This window comes from Triticum dicoccoides, chromosome 3B, assembly GCF_002162155.2.
Source record: "Triticum dicoccoides isolate Atlit2015 ecotype Zavitan chromosome 3B, WEW_v2.0, whole genome shotgun sequence".
Lineage (NCBI taxonomy): Eukaryota > Viridiplantae > Streptophyta > Magnoliopsida > Poales > Poaceae > Triticum > Triticum dicoccoides.
In genome coordinates this window covers 768,241,236-768,264,992 of record NC_041385.1, presented here as the reverse complement: position 1 = coordinate 768,264,992, position 23,757 = coordinate 768,241,236, and the positions used below count along the sequence as shown (strand labels likewise).

Genomic DNA, 23,757 nt, shown 5'->3' with positions numbered 1-23,757 from the left:
TTGTACATCTCAATAGCAGGGGTGGTTTGGCCTAGGTGCTAGCAGGAAAACTACACATCCATGTGATACAAGAAAAAATTGCACATCACTGTTAGACAGTTGGCCGTGGCAGTATCCTAAGTTGCACATCCACTGGTAGATAGTTGGCTGATGCAGCAAACAGTGAAAACACTCAAACACGGTTGTGTGGGGTGCACACGCGCGGCTACTACCAGGCATGCAGTTGGCCAGGGCACCGGGGCAGCAGACGAAATTGCATTTTTCACTAGTAGAGAGTAGTTGGGGTGATGCCACTAGTGAAAACTGCATGGCCTAGGCAACAAATGAAGTTGCACATCTCACTAGAAGGAGGCAGTTTGGGGGTGGAGGTATCATAGAGGAAAACTGCACGTGTACGGTGTACGAGAAAAGTTGCACATTCCTCTCAGGTATTTGCACATCGACGGTTACTCGGTTGCACAAAACGGGGTCAAAATTGCACACAAAAAAATTCGTCGAAACATACTCATACGGGATCTAGTTTCAAAGAGCACGCCGCGAGAGTTTCAACAGTGAACGGATCTTAATTCCGACGCGCGGTTTAAAAGTTATGGCTTTTCATAAATTTAGAAATTTGAATTAATGCGTTCACATGGATGGTTTTATAATTTACTTTTCTTTTTCATGTTTACGTGGTTCTTTTTCTAATATAAAATGAAATTTTGTTATAAAGGAGTATTAATTAGGGGACCAAATTAGATTCGACCGCTCCGAACAGCAAGGAAGCAGCCGGCCGCTGCGTAGACTTGTCCATTGATAGTATATGTTTTTCTAAAAGATCATGTAAAATGGCATGCGTGTCTATCAGTGAGAGTGTTTGGACTTACACACAGCCCAGTAAAAAGCCCAGATAACTGCACGCGCACTTTCGGTTCCACTTCCGCAGCACCCATCATCATCCATCTCGCCGCCCCGCACCCAAACCAAACCCTCATCGGCTCGCCGCGACCCACTCGCCGGCGCCGATGGGAGCACCCAACGCCGGCGCTCTCGCCGCTTATACCTAAGCAGTCCGCGCGCCACGCATCTCGACTGGTATGTCCTCTTTTCCCTCGCTCTCCCCTCACTGCTAGGACGTAGTATCTTTCAAACATCTCCTCCTCCACCCCGATCTGCAGATTAGCCGCTCGTTGCCTCCCCGGAGATGGCGAGGGGATCCATGGAGACGGAACTCATGAGCGATCCGACGATCAAGCTCCCCGACGACCTCCTGGTTGAGATCGTCTCGCGCGTGCCCTACAAGTCCACCTGCTGCTGTAAGTGCGTCTCCACGCGCTGGCGGGACCTCGTCTCCCACCCCGACCACCGCGAGAAGCTTCCCCGGTCGACCCTCGCCGGCTTCTTCTACAAAACCCGCGGCATGGGCCGCGATGGACGGTTTCCTCATGTTTACCAAAGCGTCTCGGGGAACTGGTGCCCTCTTGACGCCTCACTCTCGTTCCTACCTGAATGCGAGAAGCTCGACATCTTGGATTGCTGCAACGACCTCCTCCTCTGCCGACGCCGGACTGCCCGCAAGAAGCTGGATCACCGTAGGACTTTGGAGTACGTGGTGTGCAATCCTGCTACTGAGAAATGGGTAACCTTTCCTGCCACCCAGTATTCCTGGTTGGTGGACGATGCTCGCCTGGGATTCGACCCGGCCTTCTCCTCCCACTTCCATGTGTTCGACTTGGTAACTGTGGTGGCTTCGAATCTGAATTATAAGTATGATTATCGCATCAAAAAGGTGGAGATCTACTCTTCCAAAGCTGGAGGTTGGACACATCATATTGTTTGGGACAATCCAATTGAGATACTCTGCTTATCAGGTGGCACATTTTTCAGCGGAGTGTTGTATTTATGTGCCGATAATAATTCAGTTGCAGCCGTTGATGTGGAGAGTAATTGTAGGATCATTCCTATTCCTACTTCACCTGATGCTCGTGGTGTTCCGAATGTCTATGTATCACAAGGACAATTGTATCTCACAGATCATGGTTCTTCTGAACTGTCAATCTGGGTTCTTGAAGATTCTATTGGTGAAAATTGTTGGACAATGAAGCTCAAAGTCAGCTACTTGCAACTGGTCGGAGTAGAGTATTCAAGCGCCGGGGAACATTACGGTGTTATCTCAGCCCACCCAGAACACGATGAGATATTCATAACTGTAGAATCTGCATCAGGGTTCTTTTCGCAGATGAAATTATTTTCATACGAAATGGATTCTAAAGAGCTGCGTTTCGTATGTGATCTTGGATGGAATTCAAGGTGCCCTTATCTTCCATATGTTCCTTTGTTCTCGGAGTCATTGACGGATGGGCACTGAATATTTGTGTATTGAAGCCTCACAATTGTCCATGTTTCTGATGATGATAGTGGAGTTAGATGTTGAATATGAGCAACAGTAATCTGGGTAAGTTGGAATAAGCTGATGGTGCTTGATTGAAGTCATGTACCTAACTTTGTGCTGCTAGCTATTCAGTCAACATCTCTGTTAATCATGGATACATGACCATTATATATTTGATATGGCATGTGCCTGTTGGTGCTTGAGTGATGTATATAACAGTACCCTGCCTGTGTTTGTCTAGTGTTATATATATATTGGAACTATTATGAATATTTTAATATCCGGATTCTGGTCTCTGTTATTTCTCTGTTCGGTATACCAACTTTTATTTCCGGTAGTACATGAATGGTTATATTCTTGTTCTTAATCTGTCCTATAACGTATCTTGTAGTTTGGGTGGACCTGGAATGGCCAGGGCTGCTGTTGTATTTCTAGAGCGCCCGAGGACTACATACCAAGGAGAGTTAGTTTTCTTTGGTGTTTCATTTCTGTGCTGTATTTTCATGTCTGCTGAAACTGTGATTCAGTTTTCTGATATATGAACTGTTGTTTCAATGTAAGTGCCTTTTCGCCTTTCTGGTTTTGATTATCTTTGTGTCACGTTCACTGCGCTCAAAGTGTGGTTCCTTCATGTGCAAGTTCTAACAAACGAGTTGCCCGCTTCATTTTCTTCAGCCATGGGGACTGGGGCACTCCTACCCAGAATTGTAACTGTCTCCTCTTGTTGCTTTGAATTCATGATCTACCTACTTGCAGATTTATCAACACAGAAACTTCTTATTGTGTTTTCCATACCGTACTTTTGATTGTTTATTAAGTGGTATATATCTGGAGAACGTTCAGATTGAAGGCAATATAGTCTGCACATTTGAATCAGTTCTACGCGATTTTTTTTTTTTTTTGAGAATCATGGGGGGGGAGTGGGAAGTTTTCCAACCTGAACGTATTACTCAGGGCTCATTTGGTTCTTGGGGATGGTTAGCCCTGGGTAGTAGACCCCAGATGAGTTTCCCCTGCGCACTTGGGATCCCAACGACCACCACGGGAAATCACCCGTTCCTATTTGGTGACATGGTGGGGAGAAATCCCAATATTTCAACAAGCTGAAAAAGAAGAAAGAGGTGGTCCTGGGGTGGGACTAGGTGGAGGCGCTGCTTTCCATCCGTGACGAAGGAGATCGACAAGCGTTGCCCCGTCGCCTCGAGGGTTTTCTCCCGGACCCCTACAGGCGTGGATTATTTCTCCGGGGAAACAACGCGGATGGGGAGGAAAGCCCGTGGCAGAGAGCGACCAAATGCGTCGTGGGCTTTCCTCGGGCTGACTTGCCCCATGGGTGGCGCGCCCTGGTTTTGGTCGGGGATCCCCGAAATCACTAATTGAGGAGCGTTCCCCGCAAAGATTAGTCGGGGAGCGCTCCCCGCGCGCCAAGTGTCACGTGCGGAGCACTCCTGAGACTTTTCCGGTGCGCTCCGCGCGTGACACTTGGCGCGCGCATGGCTTCTCCTGTGAATTCCGGTTTTTGGTTTCCTTTTGTGGTTTTTCCTTTTTTTTACTTTAGTCCTTATACTTCTGATGTTTCGTAATACCTCTTGATTTGTTTTGAGATCTGTTTCTCTCTGTTGTGGGCGAACCCTCGTCGCGCATTGTTCTTCTTTTGCCGTCGTCTCCGCTCGTCGCCGCCGCTACTCTTGTCGCGTGGTTACGGCGGCAGTTGTTCCGGCCGCCGCACTTGTTGCCTGCTCTTACGGTAGTCCTTCTTTAGCGTCGAGCGCGCTTCCTCGTTCGTGATATCGTCGTTCCCTACTGGTTGCCTTCGTGGGTTCTCTGTTTCCCTTTAACGTTTCTCTTTTTGTTCCCATTATATTTCCGGGATATGGAGATTTATGGGGTAGTTACGGGTGGGGACTACCAACACTATCAGATGTCAAGTTTCAACTGGGTTTTGTGGGATTAGTTGTTGATAACCATTGTGTTCCTTGCAGTTATGGTTTGTCCTTTTTGCCGTATGCCTGGTGGCCCGTGTTCTTCTGTTGATTCTTCTGTAGATGGGTTCAGTGTGGTTCTGGATCGGCGTTGTTGGAGGCGTGTTGTAAGAAAATCATTTTATAGTTGTTTAATTTTTGGCACACACGCTTATTTCTTTTGGTGCTGCCCATGCTGTTTAAGATTTTGATTGTGATTCTTGTTTTGATTTGTTGTGCAGTATGTTCCGTGCAGTTTTAGAGCTCATCTTGCTCGTTACATCGAGGAGTGTAGGGCTTTAGCCATAAGGAGGGGTGACGAAGATACTGATCTGGCTCTTTAGTGCAATGAGGGTTCAAACTTACTAATTACATAAATCTCCATAACTTACTAATTACATTTAGACACGCACACCACTATGTTCAAACTTTAGACGTAAAATAGTAATACAATACAGACATCATCTTTGAGCAACAACAAACATATTTACAACATGGGTTCATTCAACCTAAATTATCATAATAGTTGTGCCACGCACCTGATCACTTGATCATGGCAGAACAATCAATCACGGCACGATCCATTTTCTCGTAATTTACCAACCACTGCTTCCCTTCCGGCGCTTCCAGCTGCTGGAAGATCCCTCGTCTTTGTTCTTACGCGGGCGGAGTCTTTCTTTCACTGGTTGTTGGTGGAGGTGACGTAGCCCGTTCTTGATGATTAAGATTCTACGGTACAACTCGTAGCTAACATACCCGTCCTTTGCCGTGTACTCAAGGTGTATCGGGGAAAGCGGCTTCCACTCCCAGAACTGGTGCTTCTCCTTTGGGAATGATTTCTTCATGTTCTTGTATGAGGGGTCGATGATGGCCGCTGCAAGGTCAGCCATGGAGTCCCTTTCTCTACCACCCTTGATCCAGAATAGCCTCTGGATGTCGACGTGGTGCTCGTCTGGAATTTTGATGCATGCACGGGCAAGCATGGTCTTGTCGTTCCTGGTGTCGACGCTGGTGAAAGTTACCGCTTTCCGTTGCAGGAAGTCAACTACGCCTGGGAGCGCTCGGACCTGCAGTAGTGGTATACAAGGACATGCTCGCGCATGAAAAGTTGGACGACGGTGATCCCTTGTCGTACGTAACTGCTCTTACGTGTGTACTCGAGGTCGAGGCCGACGAACTTGTTCTTCTCCTCCTTTAGCCATTCCTCGTACTTTTTGATGATCCGCTCCATGGTCCTTGGGTCGTTGGTGTACACCACCTCCAGCACGGTTGTACCGTGGGTAGTGATGGGCTCGGTGAATGTTGTTAGTTTCCTGTCATCCATGGCTGGAGGTGTGCGGTGGTGAACTGTGGCCGGCGAGAAACTTTGGAGTAAGAGGATGCAAATGGAGTCGGAAAAGTGAAAGGGATCTTTTGTCGTGCAAAAAAGGAAACCGCCAAAGAGCAGTTTCTAGTCACCCGGCGGTTCCAGGCGTAGATTTTCGGAAACAATCATTTGTTTTATCTGTTTGTTTAAAAATATTTTCACTTATCTCTTTCTTTGAATTTTTTTATTCGTTGCGTGCTGCGTGCGTGATCCATATGTGCGTATTCCATTTTTGGCTGTGAAAGTAGTCGTGTGAACGGTAGAACACTCAACACATGCATGGTCGTGCCTTTGTTGTGAAAACGGTTTTTTTCAATTAACAATCTTCCTTGGTCAGGGAGGTACTGTTGTTATGTTATTCAGTGCACAACTGTGTGTTCATGAAAAGTTGGTGAAGTAAACATAGTTTGCACTTGAAAATGGAGTCCGGTTTGGTTTTAAATTGAGATATGTTTCAGTAGATCGTTTGAATAAGTTTGATAACATGGCATTGCTGTAGGTTTTGGATCAAAAACTAAATGTTGTTTCATTTGATTTTTGAAACTTTTCAAAGGATTAGAACTGCATTTTTTCGAATGATTCATTTTGATAGTTCAAACAGTATTTGTTGCAAAGCATCATTCTGATGTTTGAAACTGTGAGTAGAGGCTCCATAAGAGCTACATAAGTTTCAAAAGATCATTCTGATAGTTCAAGCAAGCACATGGTCCATAATAGTTACATTACTGTACCATCCTAACTAGCAAACTTATTTTAAATAAACCAGTGTTTTGCTCTTGGGAGGCATCATCTTGAAATGAGCGCTGAACATCCTAGGTGATACACTGTGCTTCCATTTTAGGTGCAGGTTCTGACGGAATCTACATAATGTGTTGAATGATGATGGACATTTAACGGTCATGGCGCTCTTTGAAAGTGATTATTAGAACAACGTTCTTTTCAACAAAGGATGTAGCTGATATGAAGTCTTTGAAAGAAGACTTTTCTATTACCATCATGCTGTCGTTTTTGCAGATGTAGTATGACGAAGGAGTGATGACATGGATAGGTTCATCAAGAGCTTCAAGGGTCACCGTGCCATTGGTTGGCATGTCCACCCATCTCTTCAGTGTTGAGACAACACTCCTCGGAATTTTCTAGAAGAAATCAAAATTGAATGGAAATTAAAACCGTTGAATTGCCACTTGGACAATAAATAAAAGAATGGCCGAATACGGTGAGTGCGCAAACATTAAGAAATTCTAAATTGAAAGTAATATAATTCCTGGCATGTTTAGGTTTGTGTGTAAACAGATGAAACAACATATTAAGAGAACAACAAAAGTTTTGTTGTTTTAGGTTTGAATAAATAGGTTCTTTATAATTTTGCATATAAGCAAGATTTCGTCAATATTGTTTATATTTTATATGAGCAAAATACGTTTGGTATTTTAACAAGGACAGATGTAACCAACCATGACACATTCTTTGGTGTTAGTGGGAGTCAAGACGTGTACAAATGGACAACAATGGATGAAAGTATCTCCGAAGAGGTGTTGTAGAAAGAGTCGTGTGTGGTTGTAGGTAAGCTCAATATCCTTAGAGTAGACACAGCAGTGAACATGGTCGAAATCGTCAGAAGAAAGGTCGTCGAGAGCTAGAAAAAGAACAAGATTTGAAAGTTAGATAAAGTTTTATGTAATACGGGTTAATATTATTCAGTTCGATGGATGCACATCAAAATACAGCCAAAGAAGAAAAGTTTGTAATATTAAATACGTACCAAAGTGGGGTAATGGAAGCAGCCTTTTGTCATTGCGATATGTTTGTATTTAGAGATTTAGTCCCTCGTGTGGTAGTTCAAATTCTATGCGGTCTCCAGCACGAAGCTGATAATCATTCGCAAAGGTGTTCCACTCACCACCGTAGAACTTTGTGTAGTTCGCCCTATGCTTAAACAAAGCATTGTAAGACCTTCCTTCATGTGTAAGAAGGGTTGGCTCTACCTGCTCTTTACGCAATTTTCTTGCTTCTTCCTTCCTCTCGTCGATGTACTCAGTGAGAAAAGCTCTGACGTTACAAGGTACATACTGTAAAAAATAGTAAAAATAACAACCTGTAAGTATAACTTTGAACCCGCGTACTATTAATGTTAAAAGTTTTCTTAATTTGGATATGAATTTTTGATAAGAATTACAGATAACAACATAATGGTATTATAAATTAATGGATACATATTTTTGGCATATGTTGACTAGTTTTAATTAGAACTGAAGATGCACTATAGTAATCAAGACATAGGCAGGCAAAACTAATGGACTATATCAGCAAACTAATGGAAAATGAAAACACAAGGTAGGTGCCAAGAAGTGACAGCAGGGGAACCTAGTGTAGGTTCAAGGGGGTATGAGTAACAGTGACGATTTCCACTATGTTATGGCAACTAATATGTTAGTGATGCTTACTAACCATGCGTCTCCAGCAATTTTCATCAAGAATAACCTCAAACTCCTGGAGAACTTCAGGGTGTGGTTCGCAAGGGCCGCCTTGTTGGCGGCAGGTTGGGCAAATCATACATAAATAATTTAGAACAATTATGTTAAGAAAACAAGAATATGATAACAATTTAAAAACAAGCTTCAACGTTGAAGATAGACACCGACTAGATTCAACTATGTTAGCAATATTAAAATATCCGTATGAAGGCAGACGACAACTAAAAATTTACCAGAAATCTTGTCATCTACTCCTTCCAGAAAATCAGTATGACAGAATTTAGAACACTTGTTTAGATTTTCAAATGGTTTTTATATTCCTTTAGAGAATGAAGTCGTTGTACCAGATCTGATGCTTCATTAACTATCAAATGAAAAACCAAAACATAAAACGTAAATACGGATCGGAGCATGCTGCTTACGCATATGCTTTTTACCCGGGAGAGAGGAAGAATGAGGGTTGACGAACGGAGATTGGGGTAAGGGAAGCTTAGGGCAAGCACACACGGCTAGCAAATCTACGAGAGAAGTACGGCTTAGAAGTTAATCGAGAGACCGAATAAAAACTCTACAATAACTCGTTTGAAATGAGACTATGTGCGGGAAGAAGGACGAGCCCTAGAAGTAGGTGGTCAGATAAGATAGATGGGTTGTGATGGGAAGCTTAGGGCAAGCACCCACGGCCAACAATGTAGGAGAGAAGCATGGCCTGGAAATTAATCGATTGATTGCTGGGAAGAAGCACGAACCTTAGAAGCTGGCGATGGAGAATAAGGTCGAACCCTAGAAACAGGCGAGGGAGAAAGCAAATGAGTTGTGATGTGGCTGAGGGAGTCGGAGCTTATTGAAATATAAAGGAGATGGGAGAGAGCAAGAGTAGTAATGAGTGCTTCTTGTTTTATTTTTTATTCTGCGAAATGGAATGAATGCTGGTTGTAGATGGTGTGCGTGCATTCTGAGGTGTTATGGGGACACGAGATGTGTGACTCACCCAGCTGCCTCCAATTATAGTTGTCCAGCTGTGCTGCCTCCAGCGGAGTCTTTTACGTGCCTATCCTGCCTTACATATTTTTTGCGAGGCACCGTTATACATGCTGAAAAGCATACTCGTGCTTCTGTGTTTTAATTTTTTTAATCAAAAGTTTAATCAGGTAAAGTTGTGTGTGTTTTTAGGAGAGGAACGGTGATGATGTTATTAGATGCGCAGTCGTTGTAGCAGTCATGGTCGATATGTCGGGGGAGGCAAATTGACGGGAGGCATGAAGGTTCTTAATGAGAGGCACTTTTGCATCGGGAATGGAGCCACGGTTCGTGACTCTGTTATTGCAAAAAAAAAATCAATAGTCGTTGGCCCAGGGAGCCACTGTTTTTATGTACGTTGGGTTCAGGCAGGAATATGTATGATAACACACATTTATCTGTATGTCAGAAGCATCAACGTGCTTTTGTTTAGGCAATGTTTTCGGTGGTACGTGCAGGCATATAGATGCAGGTCCGTTGATATCACTGAGGTTTGTCTTTAAGAAAAGTGGAGGCACGCGTGTGGCTTTTGTGCTGGCCAAACCGTGCTTCTAATTTGGTTCACTCCCCGTGTAGTATTTGTACGTCAGGGTCATCTAGTTTGCCTCATCTCATTGTTCTCTCGGTCAAAAGATGTGCTGGTGACCGATGGGATGGCTATTTATTGTTAGTATTCGTTGTGCCAGCTACCGTGCTAGAGTTAACCTAGAGGCTCCTCTATTATAGCGTGGTAGCCGTGACTTTTGAAGTGCATGGTTTCATAATCTGCAGAAGCACAACCGTCCATTCACACCGTCCCCGATTCAATTTAATGGGCGCATGGTAACTGAGTCGTCTCTCCCCAAGGTTAAATAGTGGTCTATTCCGGGAGGTTATCGCATCTTATTCTCTCCAGAGAAGTGCAGGTAGCTCCCATCATCCTCGCCTCGTACGAGAAGCACAGTCAAATTCCATTGTCCTGTCATCGTCTTTTCCATGGATGACTTCATGAACAATACCAAGCGTCTCTTTATAGATGCCGATGGTAATACCAGGCTCGAGGTGTTGTACACCAACGAGCCCTACAAGGTGGAGGAGATTCTTTCTCTTTATGAGGAATGGCTGCGTGAGGATAGGTACAAGTTTGTTGGTCTTGATCTGGAGTACACACGAGAGGATTATTTTGATCGTAGTAGAAAAGTCGTCGTCATGCAACTGGCGATGCGCAAGCATGTTCTTGTCTATCACCTGTGCAAGGCCAGGACGGAGTGCGCTCCTCTAAAGGATTTCCTTCGGAACAAAGGTATCGTTTTCACTAGTGTCGACGTCAGGAACGATAGGGATGTTCTCGCAAACAGTTTCCTCAAAATACCAATAGAGTGTCACATCGATCTTCAAGAGCAGCTCATGATCAAAGGAGGCAATCTAAGGGATTCCATGGCAGATTTGGCAGGAGCCGTCATAAACAAATCTTACTTGAGTATGAAGTCGTCTTTTCCGAAGGGTCTGCATGACTACTGGGAATGGAAGCCGCTTTCCCTTGAACACCTGAAATATGCAGCAATTGTAAGTGAAAACTTCATTTTTTTATGATTTTCTGTCGTTATATTTTTGTTTTACTACAACAATAGTACTTTCTCCTCTTTACGTATATCTTCATTCTCATCCATTTTTTTTGTTTTAGGATGGGTATGTGAGCTACGAGCTCTACCGCTGAGTTTTGTCGATGAAGGACATGATGCATTCCCGTTGTCTTCCCGACCGCAGTGGTAGTTGATGTTTAGGAGCAGAACTCCAACTGAGTAGAATGGTGATGGTCGACATTTGTGTGGGCGTTTCTATGAGGAATCGACTCCTGGAAGATTTTCATTTCTTTCTTTGTATAATTAATGAGTACTTTTAGTTCAATCCTATGGAGTACCATTTTTTTATTCAGTATCGTGTTTGGCTTGTCTCATGTTATGTGAAAATATATTTTTTATGTTTTTTCATGTTACAAGTTCATTGTTGACGTTTGCGCGAGTTCATGTATATTTAGGTAACCTGTTGAAGTGGCGCATATGTATTGGTTGGGAGAAGCGCGCTTTGTGTTTGGCTTATATTCAGTGCTTTTTTTGTTTGAATTGTTGTCTTTTACACGTTCGCACAAGAGAGGCACGTGTGCTAACGTACGAGGCAACATTTCAGTACCCTGTCTTTGTGTTCTTTGGGACCGTGCCTTTAGCAGCCCGGCATTTGTGTCTGCAGAGGCTTCACTCCCGTGGCTTCTTTTCTGCTATTTCTGTACCTCACGTGACACACGTGATGTCTGTTTGTGCTGGCGTCACACGACACTTTCTCTTGAGACTGCACAACCATGCCTCTTCCATCACTCTTTTGTGCATCCAGCTGGTTTGTACCCATGCCTCGAGAACTCCGAGAAGCCGCAATTGCGTGAGTGTATACGCTTCAATTCCGTGTCACCTGTACGTGCATTCGCGTGTCTCAGGCGTCATGTTGGCTGTGACTCTACGTGCCTCTGGTGCAGACGTTCGTCCGTGAGGTGACGCATATGTATTGTTTGGGAGAAGCGCGCTTTGTGTTTGGCTTATATTCAGTGTCGTTTGTTTGTGTTTGAATTGTTGTCTTTTACACGTTCGCACAAGAGAGGCACGTCTGCTAACATACGAGGCAACATTTCGGTACCATGTCTTTGTGTTCTTCGGGACCATGCCTTTAGAAGCCCGGCATCCGTTTCTGCGGAGGCTTCACTCCCGTGGCTTCTTTTCCGCTATTTATGTACCTCACGTGACACACGTGATGTGTGTTTGTGCTGGTGTCACACGACAGTTTCTCTTGAGACTGCACAACTATGCCTCTTCCATCACTCTTTTGTGCATCCAGCTGGTTTGTACCCGTGCCTCGAGAACTCCGAGAAGCCGCAATTGCATGACTGTATACGCTTCAACTCTGTGTCTCCTGTACGTGCATTCACGTGTCCCAGGCGTCATGTTGGCTATGAGCCTACGTGTCTCTGGTGCAGACGTCCGTCCGTTACGTGACGCATATGTATTGTTTGGGAGAAGCGTGTTTTTTGTTTGGCTTATATTCAACGCCGTTTGTTTGTGTTTGTATTGTTGTGTTTTACACATTCGCATGAGAGTGGCATGTCTGCTAACGTACGAGGCAACATTTTAGTACCCTGTCTTTGTGTTCTTCGAGACCGTGCCTTTAGAAGGCCGGCATCCGTGTTTGTGGAAGCTTCACTCCCGTGGCTTCTTTTTCGCTATTTCTGTACCTCACGCGACACACGTGATGTCTGTATGTGCTGGTGTCACACGGCAGTTTCTTTTGAGACTGCACAACCGTGCCTCTGCCACCACTCTATTGTGCATCCAGCTGGTTTGTACTTGTGCCTCGAGAACGCCATTTCCAAAGCCGTGCCTATGTGCCGAGAAGTCGCAATTCCGTGCGTGTATATGCTGCAGTTCTGTGCCTCCTGTTCGTGCATTCCTGTTACTCAGGGGACACACGGGCTGTGACTCTTCGTGTCCGTGGTGTCAGACGTCCGTCCGTGAGGGGATGCGGTGGCTGTTACTCGTCGTGCATGTGCTTCTACACGCCTGTGCGTCTGGAGTCTTTAAAACAATGGCTCTCCGACTTGTGCCGTTGATTTGCTTCAAGTATTGATGCATCTCACGTGATACATGCCATGACTCTCGAACAGAGTGTTGTCACCGATGCCTCTTGGAGGTCTCTTTTTTGCATTCAGATGATTTGTATCCAGAGGATTTAGGTCGAGATTGGAAAACAAGATGGAAAAGATCACGTGGCTCGCGAAGCCGATGCACGTGCCTGTATAGGCTATGTTTCCGTGCCTTTGTTTCCTTCATTGACGCGTTTCTGGCGAGTTTTTGCCTGCATGTGTACGTGCCTATTGTGATACCGACAGATATCTGTAAAAGTTGTACGCTCGTGCCTGTGGAATAGACATGTATGTGCGTCTTGTGCCTGCATACCTGTGCCTCACGTGAAACCAGCCTTGACTCTCGAGGGACAGATGGTGTGAATCTAGCTAGATGAGGGACGGATGAGTTCTGGCCTTCGGATCTAAGGTGTATGGCAGGATGTTCGTTTGCTTGATTGGATTCTTCCGTCGGTGATCTTTTTTCAAAGGAGGAATCGATGACCGATGTGGTGGCTGTTCGATGTGACTATTCAGTGTGTCAGTTACCATAAATAAAGTTAGAGGCTCCTCGGTTTCTCCGCGGTATCAATTATTTGTGCACAGCCATGCCTTTAGGAAGTGCATGGTTCCATGAGGTTCGGAAGCACAACCGTCTATACGCTGCTCCTAGTTCACACATTAATCCGTATGGTATCCCAAACGTCCCTCGCCAAGTTTAAATACTGGCCGTGTTTGTGAGGTCTCCATGTCGTATTGTAGCCACAGAACATCAGGCAGTTCCCACCCTCCTTACCACTCCCTAACCTTGTCGCAGGGTCTCAGGAGTCTCCATTGGCGTCTTGCTACTCGCTGCCATGGATAACTTTTTGAACACCACCGAGTACCATCCGATAGTTGCAGATGGTAACACGAAGCTCGACGTGTGGTACACCAACGAGCCCAGCAAGGTGGAGGAGATCATTGCCTTGTACGAGGACTAGTTGCGCGAGGAGAAGTACAAGTTTGTTGGTCTCGGCATGGAGTTCACACGAAAGGATTGGTATGGGTGTAGAAAGGTCGCCGTCATGCAACTGGCTATGCGGAATCATGTTTTAGTCTATCACTTCTGCAAGGCCAGGACGGAGTGCCCTGTCCTGAAGGATTTCCTTGAGAATAGAGATATAACTTTCTCTAGTGTGGGCGTCAGGAATATTAGAGATGCTCTTTTTCAAAATTTCATCAGAATTCCAGAAGGGTACCACGTCGACATCCAAGAGAAGTTCATGATAAAAGGCGGTCAAGAATGGGATTGCATGGAGGACTTAGCAGGAGCCATCATTGACGAATCTTACTCCAAGATGGAGTCCTCTTTTCCAGAACTTCTTCGTCACTACTGGGATTGGAAGCCTTTGAGCAGGCTTGTAAATGCCTCATTCAAACCGCTGGTAGCGGATGAAATCTTCGAGAGTACCGTGCTCATTAAAGAGCGGTGCTCCTCCGAGAGTGCGGCTTGCTCCAGAAAGCCTGTCAGTACATCCGGCCGGACATCGAACTGTGCCGGACCCTTCCCATCGCCCCACTGTGGGAGCCAAATGCTCCGGGCTCAGGGTGACTGACGTGTTCGCTTCCGGCTTCGGCAGATATGGACTCCTCCGTGACGACACCTCCGTGTCGCCCGCTTCATGAAGCGGAGAGGTGGGTGGAGTCTCACTCTCCATCATCTTCAGACGAAGGTCCCCCGAAGACAAACTCTGTTGAGAAGAGCTGCTCGCCGGACTACAAAAGACGAAGTCTCGGTTACGGATCTCGGAGTAACGCCATACCTTTGAATTAATGAATAGCTTACGGCTTGGTGGAGGGCTGGCCCGTTGGTGGGCACGACGCGGTAAGGGTGCCCGTCGCCGCAGAGCCCCTTGGTGATACCTTGTTCCCTTGTTTGGGCGTCTCCGCCTCCAATTCTTCGGAGGCCGCCCTCTTCTTCCCGCGTGGGGAAGCTTTAACCTCCCCTTCCCGGCTATCCTCCATAGTAGAGGTAGCGATTCCTCCGGTCTGGATGTGTAGTGCGGTTTCGCTGCCCTTTCCTTCGCCTTCCCTTGAGGGGATTTTACTCCCGGCCAAGCATCTTTGCAATTGTTGGACCAGGCGAGCCTTCAGGAAGTGGCGCCGGACACCTGATTCTCTCTGCCTTGTTGAGCCATTCCTGGCCATAGAGGGATTTTCAGAATTACAATTATGACAAATATAAATGAAGTGTCCAGCTTTAAGGTTACTTACTTGGGCGTCTAGGCGATTGCAGCTTAGGCCCGCATCCTCGATGGTGTCCGAACACTTTACTTTGTGGTCCGAAGAATAATTTACACATTCCTTCAAGCTTCAGGTCGAAGAAGTGCTTAACAGTCCGCGGACCCTCCGGATTAAACTCCCACATCCGGAGAGGCCGACGTTTGCACGGCAGCGTCCGTCGGATTAGCATCACTTGCATTATACCGACGAGATTTATGTCTCTCTCTATGAGCTCCAGAATACGATTCTGCAGTTCTGGTACATCGATCGCCAGCAGGCCCATAATTCCGTCCTACGCCGGTCCAAGACGCTAACTGTGACGGAGGGCCCGAGCGGAACTCAGGGGCGGCTACCCACTTGGTGCCTCTGGGAGCTGTGACATAAAACCACCTCCGTTGCCATACATCGGATACTTCTGGAAAGGAGCCTTCTGGCCATGGGGCATCGACGTTCTTGCTTATTATGGCGCCTCCGCACTCCGCATGTCGCCCCTCGATCATCTTCGGCGTCACATTGAAGGTCTTGAGCCATAAGCCGAAGTGTGGGTTGACGTGGAGAAAAGCCTCGCACACAATAATAAATGACGAGATGTGGAGAATGGTGTCTGGAGCCAGATCATGGAAATCCAAGCCGTAGTAGAACATGAGCCCCCTCACAAAGGGGTCGAGGGTGAGGCCTAGGCCTCGGAGGAAGTGAGGAACGAATACGATGCTCTCATTGGGCTCCAGTGTGGGGATGACTTGCCCTGGAGCAGGAAGCCTATGTTGGATATCGGCGGTCAGGTATCCGACCTCCCTAAGTTTAGTAATATCCTCCTCCTGGATCGAGGAGGCCACCCACCGGCCTTTTGCGTCGGATCCGGACATACTAGAGGATTTGGGGTGTTGAGGCTTAGATTTTGAGTATTGGAGCTCGAGGTGCGAGAAGGGGCAGGAGAGGTGGAAAAGAGGTGTAGGCCTCGGCCCCTTTATAAAGAGGATGAATATCAAGAATCCTCAGCGTGACTGCTTGGGACTTATTTAAAATACACGGAGTCATACCAACGGTCGCCGTGGGGTCACATACGCCCATATTAATGAGAAGTCCCACAATAAGAGGAACACGATCTCTGCTTTGGCAGGGCGTGCCAATAAAACCGCCTCGCGTCGCGAGTCGAGGTGGAGCAGGAAACGCCTGTTCATGTTGTACCAGGCCATGATGCAGGGACACGACGTACAAAATCTGCTAGCAGAACAAATTTACCATCTTGCAGATCCGGACACGGTCTACGTGTTCGATAAATAACCTTGGAGTATTCGGAGAAGGAACCCGCCTTGCAATGTCGGAGACAAGACTGCGCGCCGGACTCACTGTCATTGAAGCCTGGTCCAGGGGCTACTGAGGGAGTCCTGGATTAGGGGGTATCCGGACAGCCGGACTATATACATCGTCCGGACTATCGAAGCGTGAAGATAAAAGACACAAGACTTCGGCCCGTGTCCGGATGGGACTCTCCTTTGCGTGGAAGACAAGCTTGGCGATCCGGATATTATATTTCCTTCCTTGTAACCGACTCCATGTAAACCCTAGCCCTCTTCGGTGTCTATATAAACCGGAGAGGATGGTCCTTAGAAGGCCGATCATAATTACAATCATACCATCATAGGCTAGCTCTTAGGGTTTAGCCTCTACGATCTCGTGGTAGATCTACTCTTGTAGTACTCATATCTTCAATATTAATCAAGCAGGAAGTAGGGTTTTACCTCCATCGAGAGGGCCCGAACCTAGGTAAACATTGTGTCCCTTGCTTCCTGTTACCATCAGCCTAAGACGCACAGATCGGGACCCCCTACCCGAGATCCGCCGGTTTTGACACTGACAGGGACGTCCGTCAGACCCTTGGGTTTCTGTGGCGGCGCCACGTGGCATTCACACCCGAGTAGGTGGAGATGCCCGTCAAAACATTGGTTTTCCACAATCAACACACAAACGTGGCTCCGTGTTAAACACAAGTATGCCTCCCTTGGCGTCCCGACCGTGCCAGTCCTGGTAATATAGTCCATGGATGCATTTGGAACACAAAGAGACACGAAGGTGACTCTGGGTAATTACAGGTCATGCGTTTGTGGGCTTGACAACCATGCATGTGACCTGAAACTCTAACACACATAAAGTCATCTTCATGCGTAAAGGACAGTGACGCTGCTAAACATATAAAGTCGCCTTCATGCATTTGAGGTAAATCTTACAACGAAAACAATTGTAAAAAGGATAGTCGCCCGATTCTATTAGGTTTCCGTAATAAACACACAAACACGACTCCGAGTAAGAACAGACTATGCCTCTGTGGGCTTGACGTCCATGCCTCTCCTTTTGACCGAGCGCACCGACTCATTCGGAATACAATCAGAGAACCTTTATGCGTGACTCTATAAAATAGCACGCCATGCCTTTGCGGGCTATAGGCCCGTGCTTGTGACCCTGGACACTGAAACACAGATAGCCACATGTGTCGATGCTTTTATCAAGAAAGAAGCGTGACGCAACTCGGTACAGAACCGTGTTTGTGTGGATTTCACGCCTGTGCTTTAAAATACAATGAAATAAGATTTAAAAGACAACATCTCTCATAAAGGTAATTCCGTGCCTCACAGAGTAAACGCCCGTTGCTGTGCCTAAGACAAAGGTTCAGTTCCGTGGGCTAGACGCCCGTGCATCTCCGTCCGGTCGAGTCTCATAGGCGAGCATGACTCTATGTAATACCATCGAACATGCATAATAAACACATGATTGTGACCCTGCCTAATACTAACGTATGCCTCCATGGGCTTCTCGTCCGTGCCTCTCCGTCTAAACGAGTTGACTGAATCATCCAGAACAAAAACACAAGCGAACATGACTCTACATAATACCACACGATGCCTTTGTGGATTTGATGCCTGTGCCTGTGACCCTAATGACTGAAGCACAGAGAGTCAGAAACGTACATAACCGTCGCTGCAGAGAGTGCTAGCCCATTCCTTCGTGGGCGCCATGTGAGTGCCTTTCTTTCCTACCGAGTACACTGTGCTTTTGTCGTCGAGCAGATTCTTGTATCGAATGTGTGCCGCAAATAATTAAAGCACTGAGGGGCATGCCCGTGCCTGGTCTGCGTGTGCAACAGTGCATTTCGTACCTTTAAAAGAAAAAAGAAAAAAGTAATTAATCTGGACCCCTCCGCTCCCCGTCGTGGCTATTTAAGTCGTTTCGTGGATTGACAGGTTGTAGTCCATTTCTCCAGATCCATGCCACATATAGCGGCGCTCGGAGGCGGCGCGATCCCAGCAATGGAGACGGAGATGGAGGTCTACACCGGTGCCCCCAACACCAAGAGGGCAAGGCTCGGGCCACCGACGATGCCTTCATCTGGTGGTTTGGCGGTAGCGACTGGAAGAGCCGAGGGTGCGCCTACTGGATCCGAGGATCAAGAAGAGCAGTCTGGTTCGGACCGGATCAACAACCTCACGGACGGTGTCCTCGGTGAGATCATATCCCGTCTGTCCACTAAGGAAGGCGTTCATACTCAAATCATTGCACGTCGGTGGCGCCCTGTTTGGCCCACCGTTCCTCTGAATCTGGGCTGTTGTGAGATCCCTGTCGCTCGTCTTTTTAAGCCCTTAAAAACAGTTCATGTCGAAATCATCAGTAGGGCCTCTGCCTACAGTGAGGAGCTTGCTCTCATACGATACATCGGAACTTGGCATCAGGGAAAAACAGTTCCTGATGATGGTTCGTCCCTTCCAGAGTCCATCTTCTCCAGCCATGTGGGCACAGTTCTCCGCCTTTCTATACCAGCATGCTACCTCCAATGCAGACCGTCTACTGTCCACGCCTGGCTTGAGTCCCCCAGATTGAACAATCTCCAGGTGTTTGAGTTTTACTACCTGTTTCCACGATTCGTGAAAAAAACTGTCAAACTATCACACACATGCTCTTCATTTACGCCTTCACTACCGAAGTCCGTCTTTCGCTTTTCCTGTTCTCTGCGCACTGTCAGCTTCGCGTGTTGCCAAATACCAGACCGTTATGTAGAGGTACTTGAACTACCACTGGTCAAGAGACTTTCGCTTGTTGAGGTTGATATATCAGACTTCTCGTTGCAAAGCATAATCAACTCTAGTTGCCCTGCACTCGAGTGCCTGCTGCTTGTTTGCAATAGAGAAAGGCATCGGATCACTATAAATTCCCCTCACCTTGTAAGCATTGGCGTCCGTGGTGAGATAGGAGAATTCATCATCGAGGATGCCTCCTTGCTTCAAAGGTTGATCCACGATCTCCAGAGCAATAACATGCAGGTATTCATCGTCTCTGCACCTAAACTGAAGACATTGGGAAATTTTAGGATCTCGCATGGCTCCACAGGTTTTATGGTACTGATCTTTCACAATAATTCTAGCTGCATTTCCTTAAGAAAGTAGTTTCATGTCACCCAACCTTTTGTTGTAATAATTTTATGTTTTATTTTCTATGTTATGTGAAGGGTTTGGCGACAGTCAGCCTATCTACAATGCAGCAATCTGTCAAAACCTTGTTTTTGGCCATGCCTTATGAAGTGGACATGGTCGTTCACTTGCTTAAGTGCCTTCCAAATCTGGAGAACTTGTTTGTTGAGGTGATGATTCTCACGCCCAATGAAAATCTCTTATCGTACATAGTGCAACGCTCCTTGCATCTCAAAAAACTTGTCTTACATTTTGTCTGCAATGGATACACCCTATGCCTAGGCATGTTTTTTATTATTATTATACATACATCCATATCTAGGGAAATGTTCAACGAACTGATTGGGGCGGGGGTCATGGAATTTATCGTTCATTTTGTCGTTCAATAGATCTTGAGTATCTTCCAACTTTTATGCGTTTTTAGGGAGGAAACGCTTCTGGTGGTGCAAGAAATTTTTAGCGTCGCAAGCACCGTGCGTTTCTCAAAGAACACATCATTCATTTAAAGATAGTATCGCTGGAAGATTATGAAAAAAATGGGAAGAACACTGAGTTTGTGAGGTTCTTTATTCTGAATGCAACGGAGCTAGACACTATGAGGATTAAGTTTTGCTTTCCCTCAAACTTCACTTAAGAATTTTACGAATAGCAACAGAAGTTGTTCATGTGGGAGAATAAAGCTTCCAAACATGCCCGTCTCAAGTTATCAGCACGCTCCAATCATCTGTGCTTGGATTTGAAACATAGGCGTGTTGAATGCCTCGATTTGTCAGATAAGTTCACTTGTGCCTGCTGGGCACAGGGCTGTAGTTAGTTCCTCAAGCTAGTGGAGTTAGATGTTGTTACGCCAATCCGAAGCTGTGTTATGTCTAAACATGGCCAAACAATCCATTCACCTTTTGCACCATTTTGTAAGCTTGTTATAACAATGCTTTTGTGTTATGCACCTGCTGTTCTGAAAATTTGATAGTTTTGTTTCATTCTATCGTGATGCTACAAAAACATTCATGTGCGGTAGTCGTCAAGGGAACAAAAACATTTGGAAGAGAAGAGGCACTGCCTTGCCTGTTCTGCAGGGAGCGTGCGTCTAGTGCATGAGAGCCAGTGCATCTACAGTGACCGGACGGCACTGCCTTCTTTCATGGTAGACTGTACGTGCACATGGCCGTGACTCTGCTTAATCTCAAAATGTGCTCCCAGCGACCTCAAACTATACGTGCCTTTCGTGTAAAGGCATGTCCGTGAACGAATTTATGTCCAACTACAAACTATGGAGTCACGGAGGCACAGATGTGCGTCTACATCAGGAGTAAGCAGGACTCTGTAGATTGTAGATTTTATGTGTGTCAGCGCTAGTGCGGTGCTTCTGTCTCACATAGGACTGTGCCTTTGACAAGTCAGTGCCAGGTTATAAGAGGCACATAGGACTGTGCCTTTGACAAGTCAGTGCCAGGTTACCAGAGGCATGGTTCCCCATGCCAAAGCGACATATGTGCCTTCCTAAATTACAGTAACCCATGCCTCATTGAACGATGCAAGACGAAATATTGTTGGATGCGCCTCACTAGCAGCACGTTTCTTTGAAATATAAAATATTCAGGAGATCAATATTTGATGTGCGTAGACCGTCACACACCCTCCGAGAGATTGCAAAAAATGAGATACATGTCTTTAGTCAAGTAACCATGTCCAAGCATAAACTTATACTAGACGAGTATCCCTTGCAATGTTTCGGAAGAAGGCCACTGTTAATGATCATTCTTCGAGGATTGCCTTGATCATCAGGAGGTCATAACTGTTCGCAAACCCTTGCCCCAAAAGATCAAAGATGACGCTTTGCATCTTGCTTGTATTCTCTGCCAGCTTATGCACCTCCTCCTTCGGAAAATCCCTGTCCAGCTTAATATCACCCTTGTCGTCCTTAAGATTATGAATGGCACTTGGAGACCTCTGAATGCGCTTGACGTCTTTATCAAAGATACCCATCTGCTTCTTCTGCCTATCAATCTTCATGGTAGTTACATTACTTCTTTCCACAGCTGCAACAAGATTCTCGAGCTTAAGGTTCACTTGTTCAATATCCATTTTAAGCCTGCTTATCTCTTCATCCTTTGCTTGAAACATTCCCCTGAGCTTGAGTAGGCACCTCTGCATAGTGACAGGCCATGGGCGGTCAACCCATTCGACGACTCCATAGTTCATGCCTCTCTGCAAACAAAAAGGAAAAAAATAAACAGAGACTATTAATACAGTGTTGCACGAGCTCTGGAATATAATAAAGTCCACATATACTTGCTTTATAACCTCATTCAACTAACTATGAACCGTGTTTGTGTAACGTGGCGCGTCAATGGTTAGGTACCCATAACACTAATTATGGTACTTCGCCCACCCTGTCCGTGGAGTTATTTCATAACTGTACTTAGTTTCTTTTAAGCCAGCTTGAATTAATCTGGAGCTACCTCTGTAGTCAAGTTATTTAGAGATTTTTTTGAAGAATATACTGACCATTAAACAGAAGTCCTATTTGTAAACAAACATGAGAGTGTCTAGATCACTTCTTTTGTTTTCAGTGATGTAAAATAAGTAGTGACCTCTACCCTTTTATGCAAAGTAAAAGGACTACACAATGTTTTCTACAATCAACCGAAAAACACAAGAAGAATTAAGTCTTATTTGGAAGACTACAAGTCCTATATACAAACAGTTTGATTCAATAAGAAAGTAGATCAGATTTTCGAAAGTGACTAACTTTCACAGCACAGCCGTAGAACCTCCTCCCCGTGTCACTTCCTTCAAAACTCACACACCTGAGAGGCTTGGTATCGTGGAGAACGCAGTAGAGAGGACGTTCGAGCTCTTTGCCACAGAAATCATGGTCCTGGATGGTATTAGGGTTCTCCTACAAGGACACATGAATGTTTATAGCTCAGATCTTTTGTTTGGAAAACAAACCCCAGTTCAACGCTCCGCATGTAGCAGGAAATCACCTACATAGAAATCAAAATCTAGCTCAAGGAAGTTCAGGCCTTCCTTCCTCCCCTCTTGTCTGAACTTTTGTGTCGACATGGCCCGGAGGATGTGAACAGATCGATGCCGTAGGCGGCGTCGAATTTGAGAGAGGAGAGAGAGAGAGAGAGGGAGAGAGAGAGAGGGGGAGTGTGGGGGGAAGAGATACAGTGAGAGAGCGAGAGGACTTCGACATGGTCCGGCTCGACCAAATACTCCACCTACTCGCCAGACCCACCAACCACCACCCACCTCCCCCGTCCCCCCTTTTTTTTTACTTTTTTTTTGCGCTGGGATGATAAGGAGCCATTTACTATTGTCAGTACTAGTTTCAGCTTTGGCGAGCGAGTACTAAAAATTACTTCCCTGTCCATAATTACTCCATAAATACATCATTTTGTTTGTCTTCTCTCCCGAGTCACTTGCTCTTCCGCTACCCATCTTCTCTAGTTCCTTCCGTCTTTCCTGCTTCGTCTTCCCCACTCTACAGACCACATAGATTGATCTACGATTCGCCCACTTGCTCTTAAATACAGTAAGTTTTTCCCCTATGCTTAATACTTACGCGTTGTGCACTGTGTTTTTTTAGATGGATTCTTGTTTTATGTTACCCTTTTAATTTTAGTTTTTGTGTTAATATCTTACCTCTTTTAAGAGGTTCTATAGGTGAATAATCTTGGAGGGCAACAATTGATTTTTTTTCAGTTAGTTCGCTGCAAGCTTGTAGATTTGAGAAGGCCTGTGCGTGTTTTTTCATTTTTTTACAGAGACACTAACATCGGGGGATATCACCGTAGCATCATTCGTTTCGCTCTATCTTACTCGTTGAAACAAGCGTGTATCAGTGATATACAATCCTTTAATTCTTTGTGCCATTAGCAGAGTGTTGAAACAATTTTTTTAATAATTAATGAACCTGAGTCTTATATATTGTTACACCTCGTAGCCAAAGATGGCGTGTGATGTTTGCAGGAACCTCAACTGTCCCGGTGTTGAATCTGATGTTGCGCAATCTTTCTTGATTGTGTCCTTGCCTCGTTCTTATGAGTCATGCCTGGTAAGTTATCTTTATTCCGCAGTCAGCAACCACACATATTCCTTTCGGAGCGAACTATACTGCGCATGATTGTTTTTATTATATGGGCCTTGATGTAATGTAATTAGAAGTTCAATTGTTTTGTATAGGTT

The 23,757-nt window shown here is 45.7% G+C and overlaps 1 protein-coding gene across 1 annotated transcript; it reads left to right on the top strand.

The window, feature by feature from the left end:
* The first annotated feature begins 989 nt into the window (after positions 1 to 989).
* On the top strand, positions 990 to 2,600 carry LOC119282129 (F-box protein At5g07610-like). Its single transcript, XM_037562454.1, has 2 exons — positions 990 to 1,074; positions 1,158 to 2,600. The coding sequence occupies exon 2, from the start codon at positions 1,184 to 1,186 to the stop codon at positions 2,345 to 2,347; it is 1,164 nt and encodes a 387-aa protein (XP_037418351.1). The 5' UTR covers positions 990 to 1,074; positions 1,158 to 1,183; the 3' UTR covers positions 2,348 to 2,600.
* The last annotated feature ends 21,157 nt before the right edge of the window (positions 2,601 to 23,757 follow it).

Coding starts and splice junctions, on each gene's coding strand:
- LOC119282129 (XM_037562454.1), top strand. CDS start 1,184: ATGGCGAGGGGATCCATGGAGACGGAACTCATGAGCGATCCGACGATC.